Source organism: Platichthys flesus, chromosome 18 (genome assembly GCF_949316205.1).
Source record: "Platichthys flesus chromosome 18, fPlaFle2.1, whole genome shotgun sequence".
Taxonomy (NCBI): domain Eukaryota; kingdom Metazoa; phylum Chordata; class Actinopteri; order Pleuronectiformes; family Pleuronectidae; genus Platichthys; species Platichthys flesus.
Window position 1 is genome coordinate 18,938,525 of NC_084962.1, and position 16,136 is coordinate 18,954,660.

Sequence of the window (16,136 nt, forward strand, 5' to 3'; positions counted from 1 at the left end):
CTGTTGCTAGCAGGTGGCACTATCACCACCACTATGCACACACTATTAGATATGTTCAGTTCGAAAACACTCGTTTTCTTCTCAATAAGAATATCGAATCTACGCCTCGTTTTTTATTTTGAAATTTAACAGACGTGGGTCCTCTTCTGAGCAGCGGGACACCGGAAGTGGTTGGCGGCTGTGCTCAAACATCAACAAGAAGAAACGATGCTTTCATATTTGAATTTCTGACAGTTTAGTGAAACCTTTTGAACAGAACGTGTATTCGACAGATGCCACCCGAGGTTAGCTGACTCCCGCCAGCTGGTTCCTGACTTCCTGTGGTGATGGAGGATGATTTCCTGCTCGCGCTGCGGCTCCAGGAGCAGTTTGACACCGAGTACCAGACCGCGTCCTCGCCCGCCTCGTCGAACCGGCTCGATGATGCCGGACAGAGCAGCAGCAAGAAGCGAAGGCTGGACGTGTCCCCCGCGGGCGGCAGCGGAGCTTTCCCCCGCTGGGAGAAGCCCGAGAGGCCGCTGTCCATCGTGGACGCGTCGTGGGAGACGCTGGACCCCAGCCCCGACGTCAGGGCCATGTTCCTGGACTTCAACCACACGTTCTTCTGGGGGAAGCTCAGCGGGGTGGAGGTGAAGTGGAGCCCCAGAATGACCCTGTAAGTCCCCGGTGAACAGTTGGTGTTGACGTGGCTGTGATGTTAAAAGTTCTGTTCGGTCACGTGCTGTTAAAGTGCCTGATGTGTGCTTTGGGTGCTGTTTGTTTCATCTCTATGTTCATTGGAATTGGTTAAAGGATCAGTGTGTAGAATTTAGTGACATCTAGTGGTGGAGTTGCGTGTTGCAGCTGAACAACTCTAATCTCCCCCTCCTCTTCCAAACATGATAGAGAACCTGTCGTAGCTTCAGTTATCATAAAAACTCAAAATGTTTTTAGTTTGTCCAGTTTGGGCTACTGTAAAAAAACATGGCAGCCTCCGTAGAGCGGACCAGATGTAAATTTTAAGTATTTAAATATAAAGGGACCGTTCTAGGGTAAACAAAATAACAATTTGTAGAATTTAATGATTAAATACAAGTGAAAATATCAATGCCAATAAATCCATTTCCCCTAAATCTCACACCCTGTGTTTTAAGGTCTGTGTTTGCACTATTGAATGTCTCCTCTCTTGTTCCTAGCTGTGCTGGTGTGTGTTCGTACGAGGGTCGGGGGGGACTGTGTTCCATCAGACTCAGTGAACCGCTGCTGAAACTGAGACCCAGAAAAGACCTGGTGGAGGTAACAAGGAAAATCACTCACATACATTAACAAATAGATGTGCTCAGGGACATATTTCAAAAGAGCAATCATAATTTTTTGTCTCTCCAGACTCTCCTCCATGAAATGATTCACGCCCTCCTGTTTGTGACCGCGAACAACAGAGACCGAGACGGTCACGGACCTGAGTTCTGCAAACATATGGACCGTATCAATGAAGCCACTGGAACCAGTATATCTGTACGTACCTCTTCTATTATACATTCAGTATCAGTTAATACTGTGATATAAAGAATGAAACCACGTCCTCAGGTCTACCACAGCTTCCACGATGAGGTTGATGTGTACCGGCAGCACTGGTGGCGGTGTGACGGGCCCTGCCAGAACCGCAAGCCCTACTTTGGCTACGTGAAGAGGGCCATGAACCGGGTTCCATCGGCTCAAGACACCTGGTGGGAAGCCCACCGGAAGTCGTGTGGAGGGACGTACACCAAGATCAAGGAGCCTGAAGGATATGGCCAGAAAGGAAAGAAGGCCGGGAAGATGGACGGGAAGAAGGACATGAAGAAGGACGGGAAGACATTACCCAAAGAAGCTTTGGGAAGTGGGAAACCTTCCAGTACAGCTACAGGTAACACGACTGGACCTCCTCTGTGGATTCAGATGTAATAGATGCTTAGTTTCAACATGTTAATTAGTCATTTACCTACTGTTAAGTGTTTGAGAATCACTTCTCTGCACAGACCATAGACAGTTCATGAAGACAGACAACACGCGGTTCTCCTGCTTGCTGCAGTTGAGGCCATAAAGTGTTCATATTTCGTGTAAATTTGGCTTTAATAAGTTATTTGATGCCGTAAAAACTGGGTGAGTCATATTCTTGTACAGCAGCAGGAAGTGAAGATGTGTCATCCATCTTTATCTCCAGTCTATGGCTCTGGTCTGTTGCATCTCTCTAATTGTCACTTCTTCTCCTCTCAGGTTCTGGATTACAGGATATAAGGAACATGATCCCGTTTACTGGCAAAGGCTTCCTGCTCGGAGGGAGGTCACAGACCTCCACGTCTTCCCCTCCATCCCACAAACCATCACCCAGCCCAGTGTTCTCTCCTCCCAAGAAACTCTTCCCCCCGTTGTCCCCGGCTACAACCCTCACCTCTCCCTTTCACTCTGGAATCTCCGGGGCCTTTCCCTCCAGCGGGCAAACAACCTCCACGGGCAAAAAGCCACCTAAAAAGAGGTCCGTGGGAAACACCAGGGTGTTTGTCAGCATCAACGGGTCGCCGGTTCGAATCCCTAAGCCACACAGTAGCAGCAGAAGCCAAGTAGCAGAGAAAACAAGGCAGAGTTCCATCGAGGACCTTTTTGACAGCATGGGTGTCAGAGGTTCATCGGGTGCTGAGACTAGAAGAGACTCGCTGACGTCACCGGAGAGTTCCACGAGCAGCGCCTTAGTCTCTTCCCTGTTTCCTAAACAGCAGAGTTCCTCCTCTGCCAGAACACCTAAGCCAGGTCCAGCTGTGGTTTTAAACAGAGACAGCCCTGATCAACCAACACAGTCCAAATATTTCAGCAGTGACAGTACGTCAGGAGCTGCTGCTGCTGGGAGTCAGACCTGGAGGAAGAGGCAGTGGGACGACCGCAGCGGCTCGGCCAGCATCTTTGACTATTTCCAGAAAACATTAGGCACTGACTCAGCAGCGTCGAGGGAGTCGGTGAAGACGAGACCACCTGCAGTGCAGCAAAGAACTGTGACTGCTACAGCCACCGCTTCCTCTTCATCCTCTAACACGTCTTCTCTCACTGCTACTTCATCGTCCTCCTCCTCCTCTTCCTCGCTGACGGTCAGCTGTCCTGTCTGCCAAGTGAAGGTGCAGCAGTCGAAGATCAACGAGCATCTGGACTCCTGTCTCTCCTGAGGAGGAACCACAGAGGTTTCAGGGAATTAGCTGTTTGTGATGATATATCGCTTTTGGTTTTAATAGATGGTTTTACTTCCAGGTTAGATTGTTTTAATATTCTCTAATAATCAGAATTCCTCTCCTATCACCTGTGCCTGCTGACAGCCCAATGCCTTAGTGTTTTAAGAAGCATCAGGGTTTAACAGATAATGTAAGTTTACGTTCAGATGTTCTAGTTTCATCAGGAAAACAAAACAAAGGAATTCCAGTAAGTTCTCAGTTTCGTGGCTGTTACAGGTTTCTGTGTTTTATCAGGATTTTGAAGCACTGTGGTTTTAACTGCACAGAACATTCTCACACTATTTTCTATCATAGTGATCAGCAATCAGTGAAAGCTCCTTCAGAATTGACCAGTATAATGTTAAAAGTGACCAGTTGTGGTTTGAATTCAGAAGCTGCTGCAGTCTGTGTGGAGATAGGAAGAGTTATTTTTACCTCGTCTGTGGGTGGAAGGGCTGACTTCAGTCTGACGTGTCCTTCAGACGTCAGGAGACACAGACTGACCCCTGATCTGCAGGAATCACATTTCACAGCCGCTAGCTGTTTATTTCTACTTCACACTGACACTGACACTGCATCGATCTGCAGGGTCGGGCCCTGTGAGGGTTTCTGATTGTTCATGCACCGATTCTAATGTGCTCCGTTCGTCAGATTTATACTAAAACACATGAGGATGGTTGAAACTTTTATTATTTGTTGGTGAAATGTGAAGATTTCTGCAAAAGCATCCGGATTTTATACGTTTATACGTTGTTTTGTATGTGTTATGTTTTGTATTTGTTTTAAAGTAAATTGCTAAACATGTTCAGGTTTTGCTCCTAATAAAAATGTTTTACTCTCCATTTACCTGTTTGGAGTAATTATAAGTGACAAATATCAAACATTAAACCTTCACCACTGGATTCTTTCACCTCTTCAGAACTTTTGAAATCTGGGATAAGAGACAATGTGACACAGAAAGTCGTACTTGCAATAATGCAAAATTAACATAATTTTCAATGCATCGAAAAGAACTTAAGCACTGCAGCCCCTAGAGAGTGTCCATAGTGAAAGTGGGGGGTGTTGGGTGAGGAAGGCAGACAGATAGTGGGCGTTCAGAGCTGGTGGGAGAGGGGGAGGAGAGTGGGAGGTCAGAGGTCAGACAGCGTGAGGCCAGCTGCTGATCGGGACTACGCCCTCCTGTCGCTGCAGCCCCGACTGGAGCGAGGCCGGGGGCAGTGACCGAGCGTGTCAGAATACACACATCCCAGTTCCACCACCACAGCCTGGTGCTGCGGAAACCATCTGGCTGCACAGGCATCGACCCCATCAAGAGAGGAACGCATCCGGGACAGGAAGCGTGGATTCTCTCTGACGTGTGAGGTTGTGACTTGAGTTCAGTACTCTGCCAAGGCCCAACAGTCCCTTTAAAGTCAATTAAGCTGAAATCCAAAACCATCAGTGTGAACCCACTATCCAATCACAACTCAACTCTGGGAGGAAGCCGTCCTCCTCGTCTTCCTCTTCCTCCTGGTCCTCCTGGTCCTCCTGCAGAGGCCCTGTGAGCAGCTGTTCCCACCAGCCACTCCTCTTTCCTGACCTGCGGCACACTGACGCACTACAGGAAGCTGACCTCCTCCAAACGCACACATATATACGCACAACCTCCCTCTTTCCTTTCACACCCTTTGTCGCACTTTGACAGTGTCACATCCCAGACAAGCAACAAGTTCAATGTGTGGATGTTGTGTTGGTTGTTCCAGTTGTGAGATGGGATTGAAGCACACTTCATAAATGGTTTAGAATCTGAAGAAAAACCTCAAATAATCACATATATTTAAGATGGAAAATGTTGAAATTGATATTGTGTGCACTGTATTATCTTTCAAAGTTGTTGTCAGTACATTTCTTTGTTGATCTACTGTAATAAATAATATTGTTTAAATACAATTATTGTCGTAAGTGCTCAGTGAACTTTTAAATAATATAACAAAATGAACAAAATGAAAGTTTGCATTATGTGATGGGAGAAGTGACGTGTGTATATTAACTGCACTGTTTCTTCAGCCTTTAGGTAAGATATCACATTCCCAGCGGGGACTCTAAGCGGATATCTTTGGAGCATTATTAGCCGGCCTACGCTAAGTGATGCCTGCTCAGTGTGCTTTTTAGTAACGCAGATTAACACCACCCGGCTACAGTTACATGCCTCCCCAGGGGGGGGTCCATCATACGACTAATCCTTTGATCGCAGGCGGCAGCGACCATGATGATAATGATGGTGGTGGTGGAGATGGAAGCTTACAGATTCCTGCTGCTCATAAAACCCCCTGAAACCAACAGATTGTCCCTGAACAGGCTGGGTGAACTGGGCAGATGTGGATCGTTAGCTGATGGCTAATTACTGGAGGGGGCAGAGGGGATTCTGGGTTTTTCATGGGCAAATACAACATGTTATATCATATGGTGTTAAAACAATGACAATTTGAGACACTTTAAAAAGTCTTGAAGTTTATATCTGTTTAATATGATCTCCCTCTGTAATTATTAGTTCTAATCCATTTATATTTACATATTTACTTGCACTTATATGGTAGGTTTCTTCATTATTACTTTAATGATTGTAATAAATCATTGTTGTAGGACTAATAAAGATTTATCATATCATATTGTATTGTATTGTATTGTATTGTATATTATTGTATTTTATTGCATCGTATAAGTGTTTCTTATGTATCTTAATGTTTTAACTGTAGAAGTTAAATATAATTTATTTAAACAGACAGATAAGGAATCCCTGCCTTCAGGCTTTCATTCATCTGTCTGACTCTGTGTGTGTTTGTGTGTGTGTGTGTGTGTGTGTGTGTGTGTGTGTGTGTGTGTGTGTGTGTGTGTGTGTGTGTGTGCATGTGGGTGTTTGTGTGTGGTACGCACCACATGCTCCTCTCTTTCTGAAGAGCGTGTGTGATGCCTTTGTGTGTTGGTTTCATGGTTATTGTTGTGTTATTGTTGTGTCGGGGCTGCAGACTGGGGGGGCGGGAAGTGAAGCCCACCATCTGTCCTTTATATTCCAACTATTGTCTCCTACGCACAGACACACACACACACACACACACACACACACACACTCCTGACCTCAAACCCTCTGTCTGCACTGTGATGTCATTGTTTTATTTCAGGGAATCAACTCCTTTATTAAATGTTACTAAAAGGTAAAGTTAAATAGTAGAAAGTATTGATTTCTTAACAAAGCAGGGACTAATCAACATGAGCTAACTTTTGTTTTATTGTCAGAGATGTAACAGACGATCACAGGAACAAAGATTAACCCCGTTTAAAAGATCGGATATTGAAATTCTATTTACCTTCCATATTTGTACAGTTTGAGTTCACAAACAAAGCATTTGGACATAAATATGTATTTTTATTCTATAATTCAATTCAATACTGAGTGTGTTTCATAGGAATTTGATTTATTTCTCTTCTTATCAAAGGTTTCGAGTCTCATTATCTCTGTCAGTCGTTCAGAGTGATGATGCAACTCAGGATGATGACACATGAACAAACAGTAATTAGAGTTGTGTGTCGCTGGCCGGGAGACGCCCAGCAGTCACCGTGTTAAATGGACAGGAAGCAGATTTCACTGCCACGAGCCACAAGCGTCAACTTTACAACAATTCATCTGAACAGCAGCAGAAGTGGAGCTCCAAAATAAAGGCTGAGGGAAAACACGTTGAACTAGTGGAGGCTGCACTGCACACACACCCCATCCACAGCAACACAATAAGAAATACAGTATATTCAAGATACAAAAAATAATCACATATAGGCTCCATGTAAAAATATGTTGATGCCATGTATTCAAGAGACAAGAGGTAGTACTATTCACTCAAGTAGGTTTACTCACACAATGCACTCTCTGAGGTGTGTAAAAGAACACATATAAAAACAGGAAACAACATAACACTAATACAATACTAGCATAGTCCACTTTATTGTCCATTCTACTATGTAGGACATAGATGGGATTGCAATTCGGCTTATCTCTCATCCCAATCATATAAGTAAACCGAATGCAACACACTAAGTACTTAAACAAGTATGTAGTACAACATACTATGTTGAACATGGTATGCAGTCAGAAGGCACACGGTGATGGGATGAGAGTATATGTAGATGAAGTAATATAAAATACTTTGCTGGTGGTATATTCTCTAGTCTTCCTCATTCTGACCTGCTGCCACATCTAAATCACACGGATGTGTGCATCAGTTTTTATTGTTTATTTTTGTTTTTCTAGTTTTGTGTTTGAGGGACGATGTAAAAATGTTTTTCTTGTCTTTCTGATAATGTCTAAAAAAAAACACGATTTATTCTCTCTCCTCCTCTCTTCTTGTGATGCTTTTATTCTGTCAAGCCAAGCGGAAGTCTCTTCGCCCTGTGTGCGTGTTGCCTTCATGGACCCTCGGTGTCTGGACACTTCCTCGGGCTCGGTCGCAGCCGGATCCTCGAGCTTCGCTTCTTCTTCTTCTTCTTTGTGTTTCTCAGAACCGAACATTTGGACCTAAAGTGTCCAACGAACTTCCTCGCTCCTCTTCCAGCCTCGAGCGCCATGAACGGGAAGTCTTCTCACGGGGCCGCGGGGGGGATGGCCTGCATCGACGGGCTGCCGCCGCTGCCCAAGAGCCTGAGCGGCTTGCTGAACTCGAGCGGCGGCTCCTGGAGGGACATGGAGCGCATGTACGTGAAGAAGACGATGATCCAGGACGACCTGAGCCGGGGCCGGAACCACGGGGGGGAGAGCCTGCTGGCCCACAAGCCGCAGAACCTGGACGCGGCGCTGGCGCTGCTGCGGAAGGAGATGGTGAGAGATCCAACCAGAGTCCCGTAGGGAAATAGCGGTATTCTGAAGTTGAAAGGCTCTGAGGCAAACTTAACCGTTACTTGTGGTTAAACTTTTGGGGTTTTACACGTGCACAAACCCTTCTGGTAAATTCGGCGTATTTACAATTAAACGTGGAGGTTATTTTATGAGGAAAATTCCCTTTTTCAAAGTGGGATCTCGCTTTTTTTCCTAACATCCCCCGTCGGTTTTCTCACTCGGGACATTCCAGTCAAACCAGCCTCAGAATGTATCTGTGCGTCATGTGTCACTTCATGGTTTCTAATGAGCAGACAACAAACAGAAACACACTTTATAAGTGTACACGCTGCACACTGGCGAAAGACACTTGCAAGCGTGGTGAGTTAAAAAACGATGTTTTCCAAATGGAGTCTGGCAGGAAGAAATCCCCCACCACCACCACCACCACCCAAAGAGAAAACAGGATCAGGGATCAGACTAAAATAAATTAAAGCCCTTTGTAAAGCTCAATTAAAAACCTTTCACTGTCTACTTCGAGTTTTAGTTTATTGTTGTAATGACACATTAGCCAAAATACAAAAAAAAAGGGATTGAATTGAAATCCTTTTTGTTTTAGTTTATTCAATCCCTTTCTCACCTTGTTGAGAAAGTGCTATACAAATACAATTACTATAATTAATATTATATTATATAAATGTACACAGAGTCATAAGACACTTTGCCAGCAGCAGGGATTCTCATATCAGGACCAGACCTCGAGCTCGACTTCTTTTTAAAACTCCTCCTGGACGAACCCGTTTCCAGCTACCAGATCAGATAAAGGTTCAGATTGTTGTTGCAGCTCAAACCTCTTAGTGGTCGGCCCTGCAGGACGTTGGCTCCAGGCTCATTCCGCCCTCGCTGTTAATGTGTGACAGAGTGCGTCCGATAAGTTGTCTGCTGTGTTTTTAGAAACTAAAAGCTCAGTGTCAGCTGTTTGAACTCGGCCTGACTCCCATGTCCGCCCTGTGTGAGTTTGTGTGGAAGACAATGCCATGCCCCCCCCCCCCCCCCACGCTGCATTGTGGTATGCAGCTGAAAAGCCCCTTTTTGAACCCTGCAGACACTCATGAGTTTGTATTGTTGTGCATCTGGTGTCATAACATCTGGTTTAATTACAACAACAACGGTCTGGAAAAAAGTCTAAAGTGCAATCATCTGGATTTGTAGAAGATCTGAGCTGATCTTCTACAAACAGTTGGGTCAGAATGGATCTCGGGTCACGAATCTGTGGTGAAGACGATGGAGACGTTGTGTCTCTGTTTGTTCTTTGAGAGATTACGTGTCCAGGGTTATTCTCCACTCGTCTACTTCTCCTTATCTCCCGTTGAGAGGAAGTGTAGTAATTCTGGGCCTCTGTTATCCCTCTGGTCTGTCCCACTGGACTCAGGTTATTACCAGTCTCATTTCATTGTTGAGTTTATATCAAGTCCAGCTCGTTTCGTCCAATCAGCTTAAACGATTATCAGGCTTTGATCGGCTGACGATTAACCGGCAGTTATCTGATTGTTCATAAATCGTTAAGTCACTTTTCAAGCAGCAACTGAAGCTTCTAAAATGTGAGGATTTCCCTTGTGTCTTTGTCTTATGTGATGCTAACGGAGCAGCAGTTTTAAAACCATTAAACACTTAATATTGTAAAATGAAATACTTATAAATGCAGATTGTGACGCTTGTTAACGAGGACCTTGCTGTCCCGCTCCAGGTGGGTCTGCGGCAGCAGGACATGTCCCTGCTGTGCCAGCTGTGGTCGCTCCACGAGTCCATCCAGGAGTACAAGGGCAGCTGCCAGGACCTGAGCGCCGCCTCCAGCCTCAGCCTGATGGAGAACGGCTACTTCGACGAGGACGACGAGTATTACCCGGAGACCGGCGCCACCCCCACCGGGGAGCAGCCGGACGGGGAGGTCGGAGACGCCACAGCGGCCAAGAACGGGAGCGGTATCGGCAAAGACGACAGCTGGGACTCTTTTCACGTCACCATCTGAGGCCTCGTTCTCAGCATCTCTCTGCAGATGGAAAGACACTTCGGGGGGAGTGAGTAAAGCTGGAGGATCAGTGGAGCGGCTTTAAAAAAGAGCTTTTGGCCTTGGAGAAGGGAGCGGCTGGTCAGAGATGTGGTGTCTCTTCACCGTAGCAGACTGTAAATACAAAGCACCAGCTCCAGTGTGATGGTTCTGCTCCTCCGGGGAAACGTTCACCTGCGGCCCGGTGTCCTGACGATCCGCCTGACGCCCTCTGAAACACTCAGGAGTCCAGATGGATCGTTTTGAATACTCCAAATTAGGAAAATATATATATATGACGTATTCCATTTATAATCGGCTCTGCTGCTGCTTCTGTATCCACTAGCCAGGCTCCCTTTATGGCAGAACTTTTTTTTTTTTTTACATAACCAAGATATATGAACAAAGTTTTATTATTTATTATATAATATAAATAGCTCTCAATGGAAAGTTTGTACTTCAGCTCCACCCGGGAACAAGGGAACAGCATCTACCTGTTGGACTTGGGGTGAATAAAGAGGATTGGATTTCTGAGCTCTGCGATCGACTTGTTGACCTGTTGATGGAGACTGTGGAGGGGGGGGGGGGTTGAATCCATCAGGGCAGAAGTGGAGAATGATATGGAGGTCTGCTGTGGGAGGGGGGGATCCTCCTCACTTTCTTTGCCTTACAGTCGGAGCAGATGTTAGCTCTAAAAATGTGAAACGTTCAAAATGCTGGAAACTGTTTTAAACTCTTTACTTTTGGTGAAACATGCGACCGCCCAGTGCACCAGGCAATGAGTCATGGACATTACAAACTGCCATGTTTACTTTTCATAGTTATGACCTTTTGTTTCTGTCAATAATAACATTGTACTCATCAGGATCTGGGAAATTGGCAACTCAGCCACTCTTTTGAGTGCAATTTTATCATAATCGGTAGAAATAGCAGCCAAAACTATGAAAATACAACCCAAGTTGTGCTAAACTGTAATTATTCCTCAACACAGCCAGTTAGGAAGTGATAACCAGTAATAATCAGGACGAAACAACACAAAATGAGCAACTTTCTACCCAACTTTGAGGCTTTTATTAATATAATCTATTTGAATGCCTGGTCGTGACGCACTTCTCTCGTAGCTTGCACTTGATCGTTGGAACAGACTCACTGGGAAAAATCACAAGTGCAAACGTGACTTTGAAAAGTTGTGTGTCGGTCGGATTGTGAGCACGCTGTTGTCGTCCATGTCGCAGAGCGAAGTCGAAGCTGTAGCTCTAAACCTGGTCGCAGATATCAGTTCAATACAGGGTGCTTTTCTAAAACTGTTTTTCCTTCAAGATCCTGAACATTCTCACCGTAGCATCACATGCAGGCTGAACATCAGTTCAGATTCATCAGACAGATTTTCTAAACATCCACTTTTCCATTTCTACTCATTTCTTTTCTCTTACAAGATTGTAGCAGGGAGAGTTTGTTGTGTTCAGTGGAAACCAGTGAACAATCTGGACAGTTCCAGTGTCGTCCTCACGGATCTCCTCGTACAGTCTGAGGAGTGTTTCCATTTACTAACACAGCCTTACTTTAAACTCTATCTTCTCTGTTTCTGCCGTCGTCCTGCGTCATGTATCTTACGACAGGCCGAGACACTTGGATGTGTGTGTGCATATATTCTTCACCTCTAATCGTCACATGAATGCTCTGTCCGGTCGTCCTTCATGTCTGAACTCTCGGCCTCGATCTGTAGCACGTTGCCGTCTCAGCTCCGGTGAGCAGCAGCTGATTTCAGTCACGTGTTGATGCTGAGTCTGTAAAGATCAGAGACTGTAGAAAGATGGACGACAGGTCCCCTCTTCCTCCTGTTGTAGAAAAGTGAAGCCAAAATGTCCAGGATACGCGTGACTCCATTTTGCTCTGTGGGCGTCTTTTGGAGCCAGAAGCTGCACAGTCGTGTTTAAAACCTCAAATAACTTAATAAAACCAAACTTATCAGAAATATAAACACGTGGATGAACATCAATGTGATGAGAAAGACTTAAAATTACAGAAACCTTCTAATTAAATGTTTATTTCGACCTTTTAATTTAGTTCAAGGCCCTTAGCTAACATGGAGGAGGCAGGGTCTATAACCTATACTGCAGCCAGCCAGCAGGGGGCGATCAAGATGATTTGGCTCCACTTTCAGGAAGTTGTCATGTCGTCCATCTTTATTCACAGTCTACGATATTGATCACATGACCTCACGTCTCACAAACCAAAGAAGTTGCAGAACTCAAAATGAAAAGTATTCGGTTCAAGTTGCTGAGGAGGAATTTTACTTTGAAGGTTCAGTTCAACATGATCCCTGACGTGTTGAAGAATGTCTCCACGCGTCATGTGACAGCTGATGAATGGAGCTGGACACTCAATGTTATTCTCTGAGTCCGAGCGGTGTCATGAACACACTGATGTTTGATTTGTAGCGACGTGGTTATTGTGACGTTGATTTCACCGACTGACGTATGAAAGTCTCGAAGATTCATTTGAACACAGTCACAGCTTAAAGAGCTCAAAGCCTCATGTGTAGAAACGTTTGTTGGTAAAGGAAATGTTTGACATTTGGGGGAAATGCACATATTTGTATAAAATCATTAACACAACCGTCATGTTTGTACAGTGGTTAGCTCGTTAGCTTAGCTTAGCACAATGAGCGTTTACAAGGGGAAACAGTTCAAATCCACCGGCACGACTAAAGCTCATCAATTAACAGCTCAGTGTTTAAATCTGTACACAAACCGAAGTTCAAACACAACTCGTGTGAACCACAAGTACACAAGTCAGCATGTTTCACAAAATGTCAAATTGTTCCTTTACCAAGTTTAATCATTTCAATCGATTTGGTTTAACTCTCAATGAGGCTTTTTCTGCTTCTCACGTATTTACTCACTTTTAATCTGAAAACCTTAATTAGAATCTAAATGCGTCTGCAAATGTCTTAATGCAAAAACATAACCAGTCAGACAGAGAACAATGGTTTCTTTATATAATCATCTCAATTGAATGTTTGTGTTATTTGTCATGGAGTTTTCTCTCCACTGTTTATCACATGTTACAGTTTGTCTGGATCTGAGTGATGCTGATATTTTACAGTCACATTCGGCTTTTTGGGGTCGTTTCATAAAACGTTGTTCTGTTGTTAAAGCTCACAAACGATCGGACAGATGGGAAATCCAGACCCAGGCCTGTTATTGGATGTCTACACATTTAGTGCCTTTTAGAAATCTTCAGGTCTCAGACTGATTTAAAAAGTGAAGAGCAAGGCTGGGAGGGAAAATGTTCTGTCATTTTCTAAAGTAGCAATAAGACGAAAGTTCAGTATAAATCAACATAATGGTTATTTATGCATCGTGCAAATAAATTGTAAATGTTCTTCCTCACACTCACACGTCGGCCTCAGTTTGTGTGTTTTTCCTTAAAAGAATTTGCCTTTAAATTTGAATTAAACAATGATTTATCTACATTTATCCTGATAATAATCAATATTGACTGATATAAATAAGGAAAATAGCAGGAGAGACTTTTCCATCCACACAACAGATTTGGATAAATGTTCGGTAATAACAGCTTCATACTTCATACAAGATTTATTCTGATCCTTTCAGTCTCCACTGTTATTTGTCGTCTTTAATTAATATATATATATATATATACAACAGCCTTAAAATCTGTCACGTCAATTGCAAAATAAGCTCCGTGTTGAGATCCTCACTCGTTCGGCTTTGCACTTGTTTCGTTTGTGGCTGTTTCGTGTTCAATCCCCTTAAACCGACAGCATCCTGCTCCTCCTCCTCCTCCTCTTCGTCCCACCGGCACACTGCGCCTCTTGTACAGGAACACGACTGTAACCGAATCCAGCACAGACCAGTTTGAATGGTGCTTTTCACCAACACCAGCAAACTGCACCCAGTGTCGTAAAGCGTTAGCAGTTGAATATTGTGTATTTTCTACTTTTGAAACAAACCCTCTCTCTTTTCATGAAGTTGTTGGATGTGTGACGTTGTGTGGTTTGTGTTGTTGGGACAAAAAACTCTTTAAATGTGACTTTATAATATTCGGTCGTGTCGTATTATTTAACATCTATAACTGTACAGATGAATATGATGTCATGTCCCACCCTCATTTTCTCTTAAAGGTCAAACTTTCAGTGCGAGTTTCTCTAAATCCAAAAAGCGAGGGCTTCTTCTCTCTGGAGCCGAACAATCACATGGAGACATGTTTCCTACTGGAGGGGCCTCGATGGACCAGAATGCATCTCACCACAGAGACGCAGTGTGTGTACACAGCCGTGCTCTCGTGGTTGTGGGGATGCATTCTGGGAAATGTGAAGGTTGTGGAAGAGGCTGCACCAAAAATAGCAAAAGGAGACACTTAATCAAAGTTGATGATATTTAACGAGTGGGTGTCGGGGGGGGGGGGGTGTCCCGTGTGGAGCTTTTCTGTTAAATCAGCCGCGAAACACAACAGACGCTAACAGATGCTTTTTTTGCAGCCGTCTACCAGCATTGACTCAAAGAATATACACGTTAACATCCAGCCTTGAATATGTGTGGCTTCATATTTATATACATTCATTAAGTCCGTATAGTGACAAAAGGTTTTGATGTATTTTGTGTTGTATAAACAAACGTTCAGAGAACATTGTGTGAAGCTTGTGTTGTTGTGATCCCTCATGACTCCTGCTCTTTAACCCCTGAACGACCTTACTACTGTTTCTTTGGACAATATAGTCTCTCAATGCTTTCCTCTCATAGTTATTATCCCGTTATTAATTTAATAAAGTGGTTCCATACTTCTCAGGTCTGGAGTTTATGTTTTTATGGGATAGAAACTGAACTAATTTGGTAGAAATGAGTGAAACTGGAGTGAAATGAAGCTTAACTCAGAGTCTTTGATAAGAGGAACTTGCAAATGGTTTGTTTTCTTTGTCTCAAACCTCCGAGTTGCTCAAACCTCACATTTACAAAAATCTCAGTGAAAAAAGATTCCTGAATCAAACCATTGTCTGAAAACTGCTGAAATTGAATGGGGTTTTTCCTGATCCGAGTTCTGTGGAAATCCAACAAATGAACAAATATCAAATAAAACACAGAATGTTAACTATCCTCCTCTCACAGACATATTTTCAACCCCTGAAAGACTCCGCTCTCTCTCCGTCTTCTTCCTCCTCTCTCTGCTGCCCTACTTCTTCTTCTCTCCTGAATGCAGCTCACTCTGACCTGCATGTAAATGCACCGATCTGCATTTTGCAGCAGAGTCGCACGCTGCTGCAGTTCCACTTTAATTGATCAGCTCTGCAGCAGCAGCAGGATGGGATGGCTTTGAAGTAGCATCTCCTCGTGCTGAGATGAAACTGTTTATGTTTTCATATCCACAGACTCTCACAAACCTCCCAGAGAGACTGAAGAAATGGGTCAAGCATCTATCGTACTAACAGAAATGTGCAGCATGTTTTTCTGCTGGTTTTCTCCACTGAGATGATCAGATTTGAAATATTGATTTGAGTGTTGCAGCTGCAGGAGTCAGAAATGTGTTTCTCAGAACGTGATCAACCAGGTGAGCAGACGACTGGTGAATCAGTCCCTCCTGTTGTTCTTCTCCTCTGAGCCTGTTGTCATTAACCAGTGTACAGTTATTCTCTGTGCACAGAGGCCGTCACTCCTTCATGTGCAGGACTGGAATCCCATGTTGCCTCTCTCTGCTCTGAGCTCTGGTCTCGTTGCCGCCTGTCCGAGCGTCTGTCGGCAGATTAGAGCAGATTAACATAATCTTGACCGAGCGAGCAAATCCAAGGTGCTCTCACTCTCTCCCCGGGGGACAGATGCCACATCAGAGCTGGGCTGTGACACTCGTTCCTCTAAACAACATGTACGGAAACTGTTTTTCAGGCTGAAAGCGACAGTTTGATATTTATTTCTGTTTATAGTTTAGTTTTCTTAGGTTTGTTCTTTTCATACCACTGAGGTCAAGTGGTGACTCACCTGTTTGTTTCCTCTTGTTACTGTGCAACATGTCATTA

The 16,136-nt window shown here is 44.2% G+C and overlaps 2 protein-coding genes across 2 annotated transcripts; both read left to right on the forward strand.

Moving 5' to 3' along the window:
• Positions 1-162: 162 nt before the first annotated feature.
• On the forward strand, positions 163-4,057 carry sprtn (SprT-like N-terminal domain). The gene is made up of 5 exons (XM_062412039.1): positions 163-655; positions 1,176-1,275; positions 1,366-1,494; positions 1,567-1,885; positions 2,236-4,057. Exons 1-5 carry the CDS (start codon positions 327-329, stop codon positions 3,171-3,173), a joined length of 1,815 nt encoding a protein of 604 aa, XP_062268023.1. The 5' UTR covers positions 163-326; the 3' UTR covers positions 3,174-4,057.
• A 3,568-nt stretch (positions 4,058-7,625) lies between these two features.
• On the forward strand, positions 7,626-14,912 carry fam89a (family with sequence similarity 89 member A). The gene is made up of 2 exons (XM_062411043.1): positions 7,626-8,058; positions 9,803-14,912. Exons 1-2 carry the CDS (start codon positions 7,807-7,809, stop codon positions 10,082-10,084), a joined length of 534 nt encoding a protein of 177 aa, XP_062267027.1. The 5' UTR covers positions 7,626-7,806; the 3' UTR covers positions 10,085-14,912.
• The last annotated feature ends 1,224 nt before the right edge of the window (positions 14,913-16,136 follow it).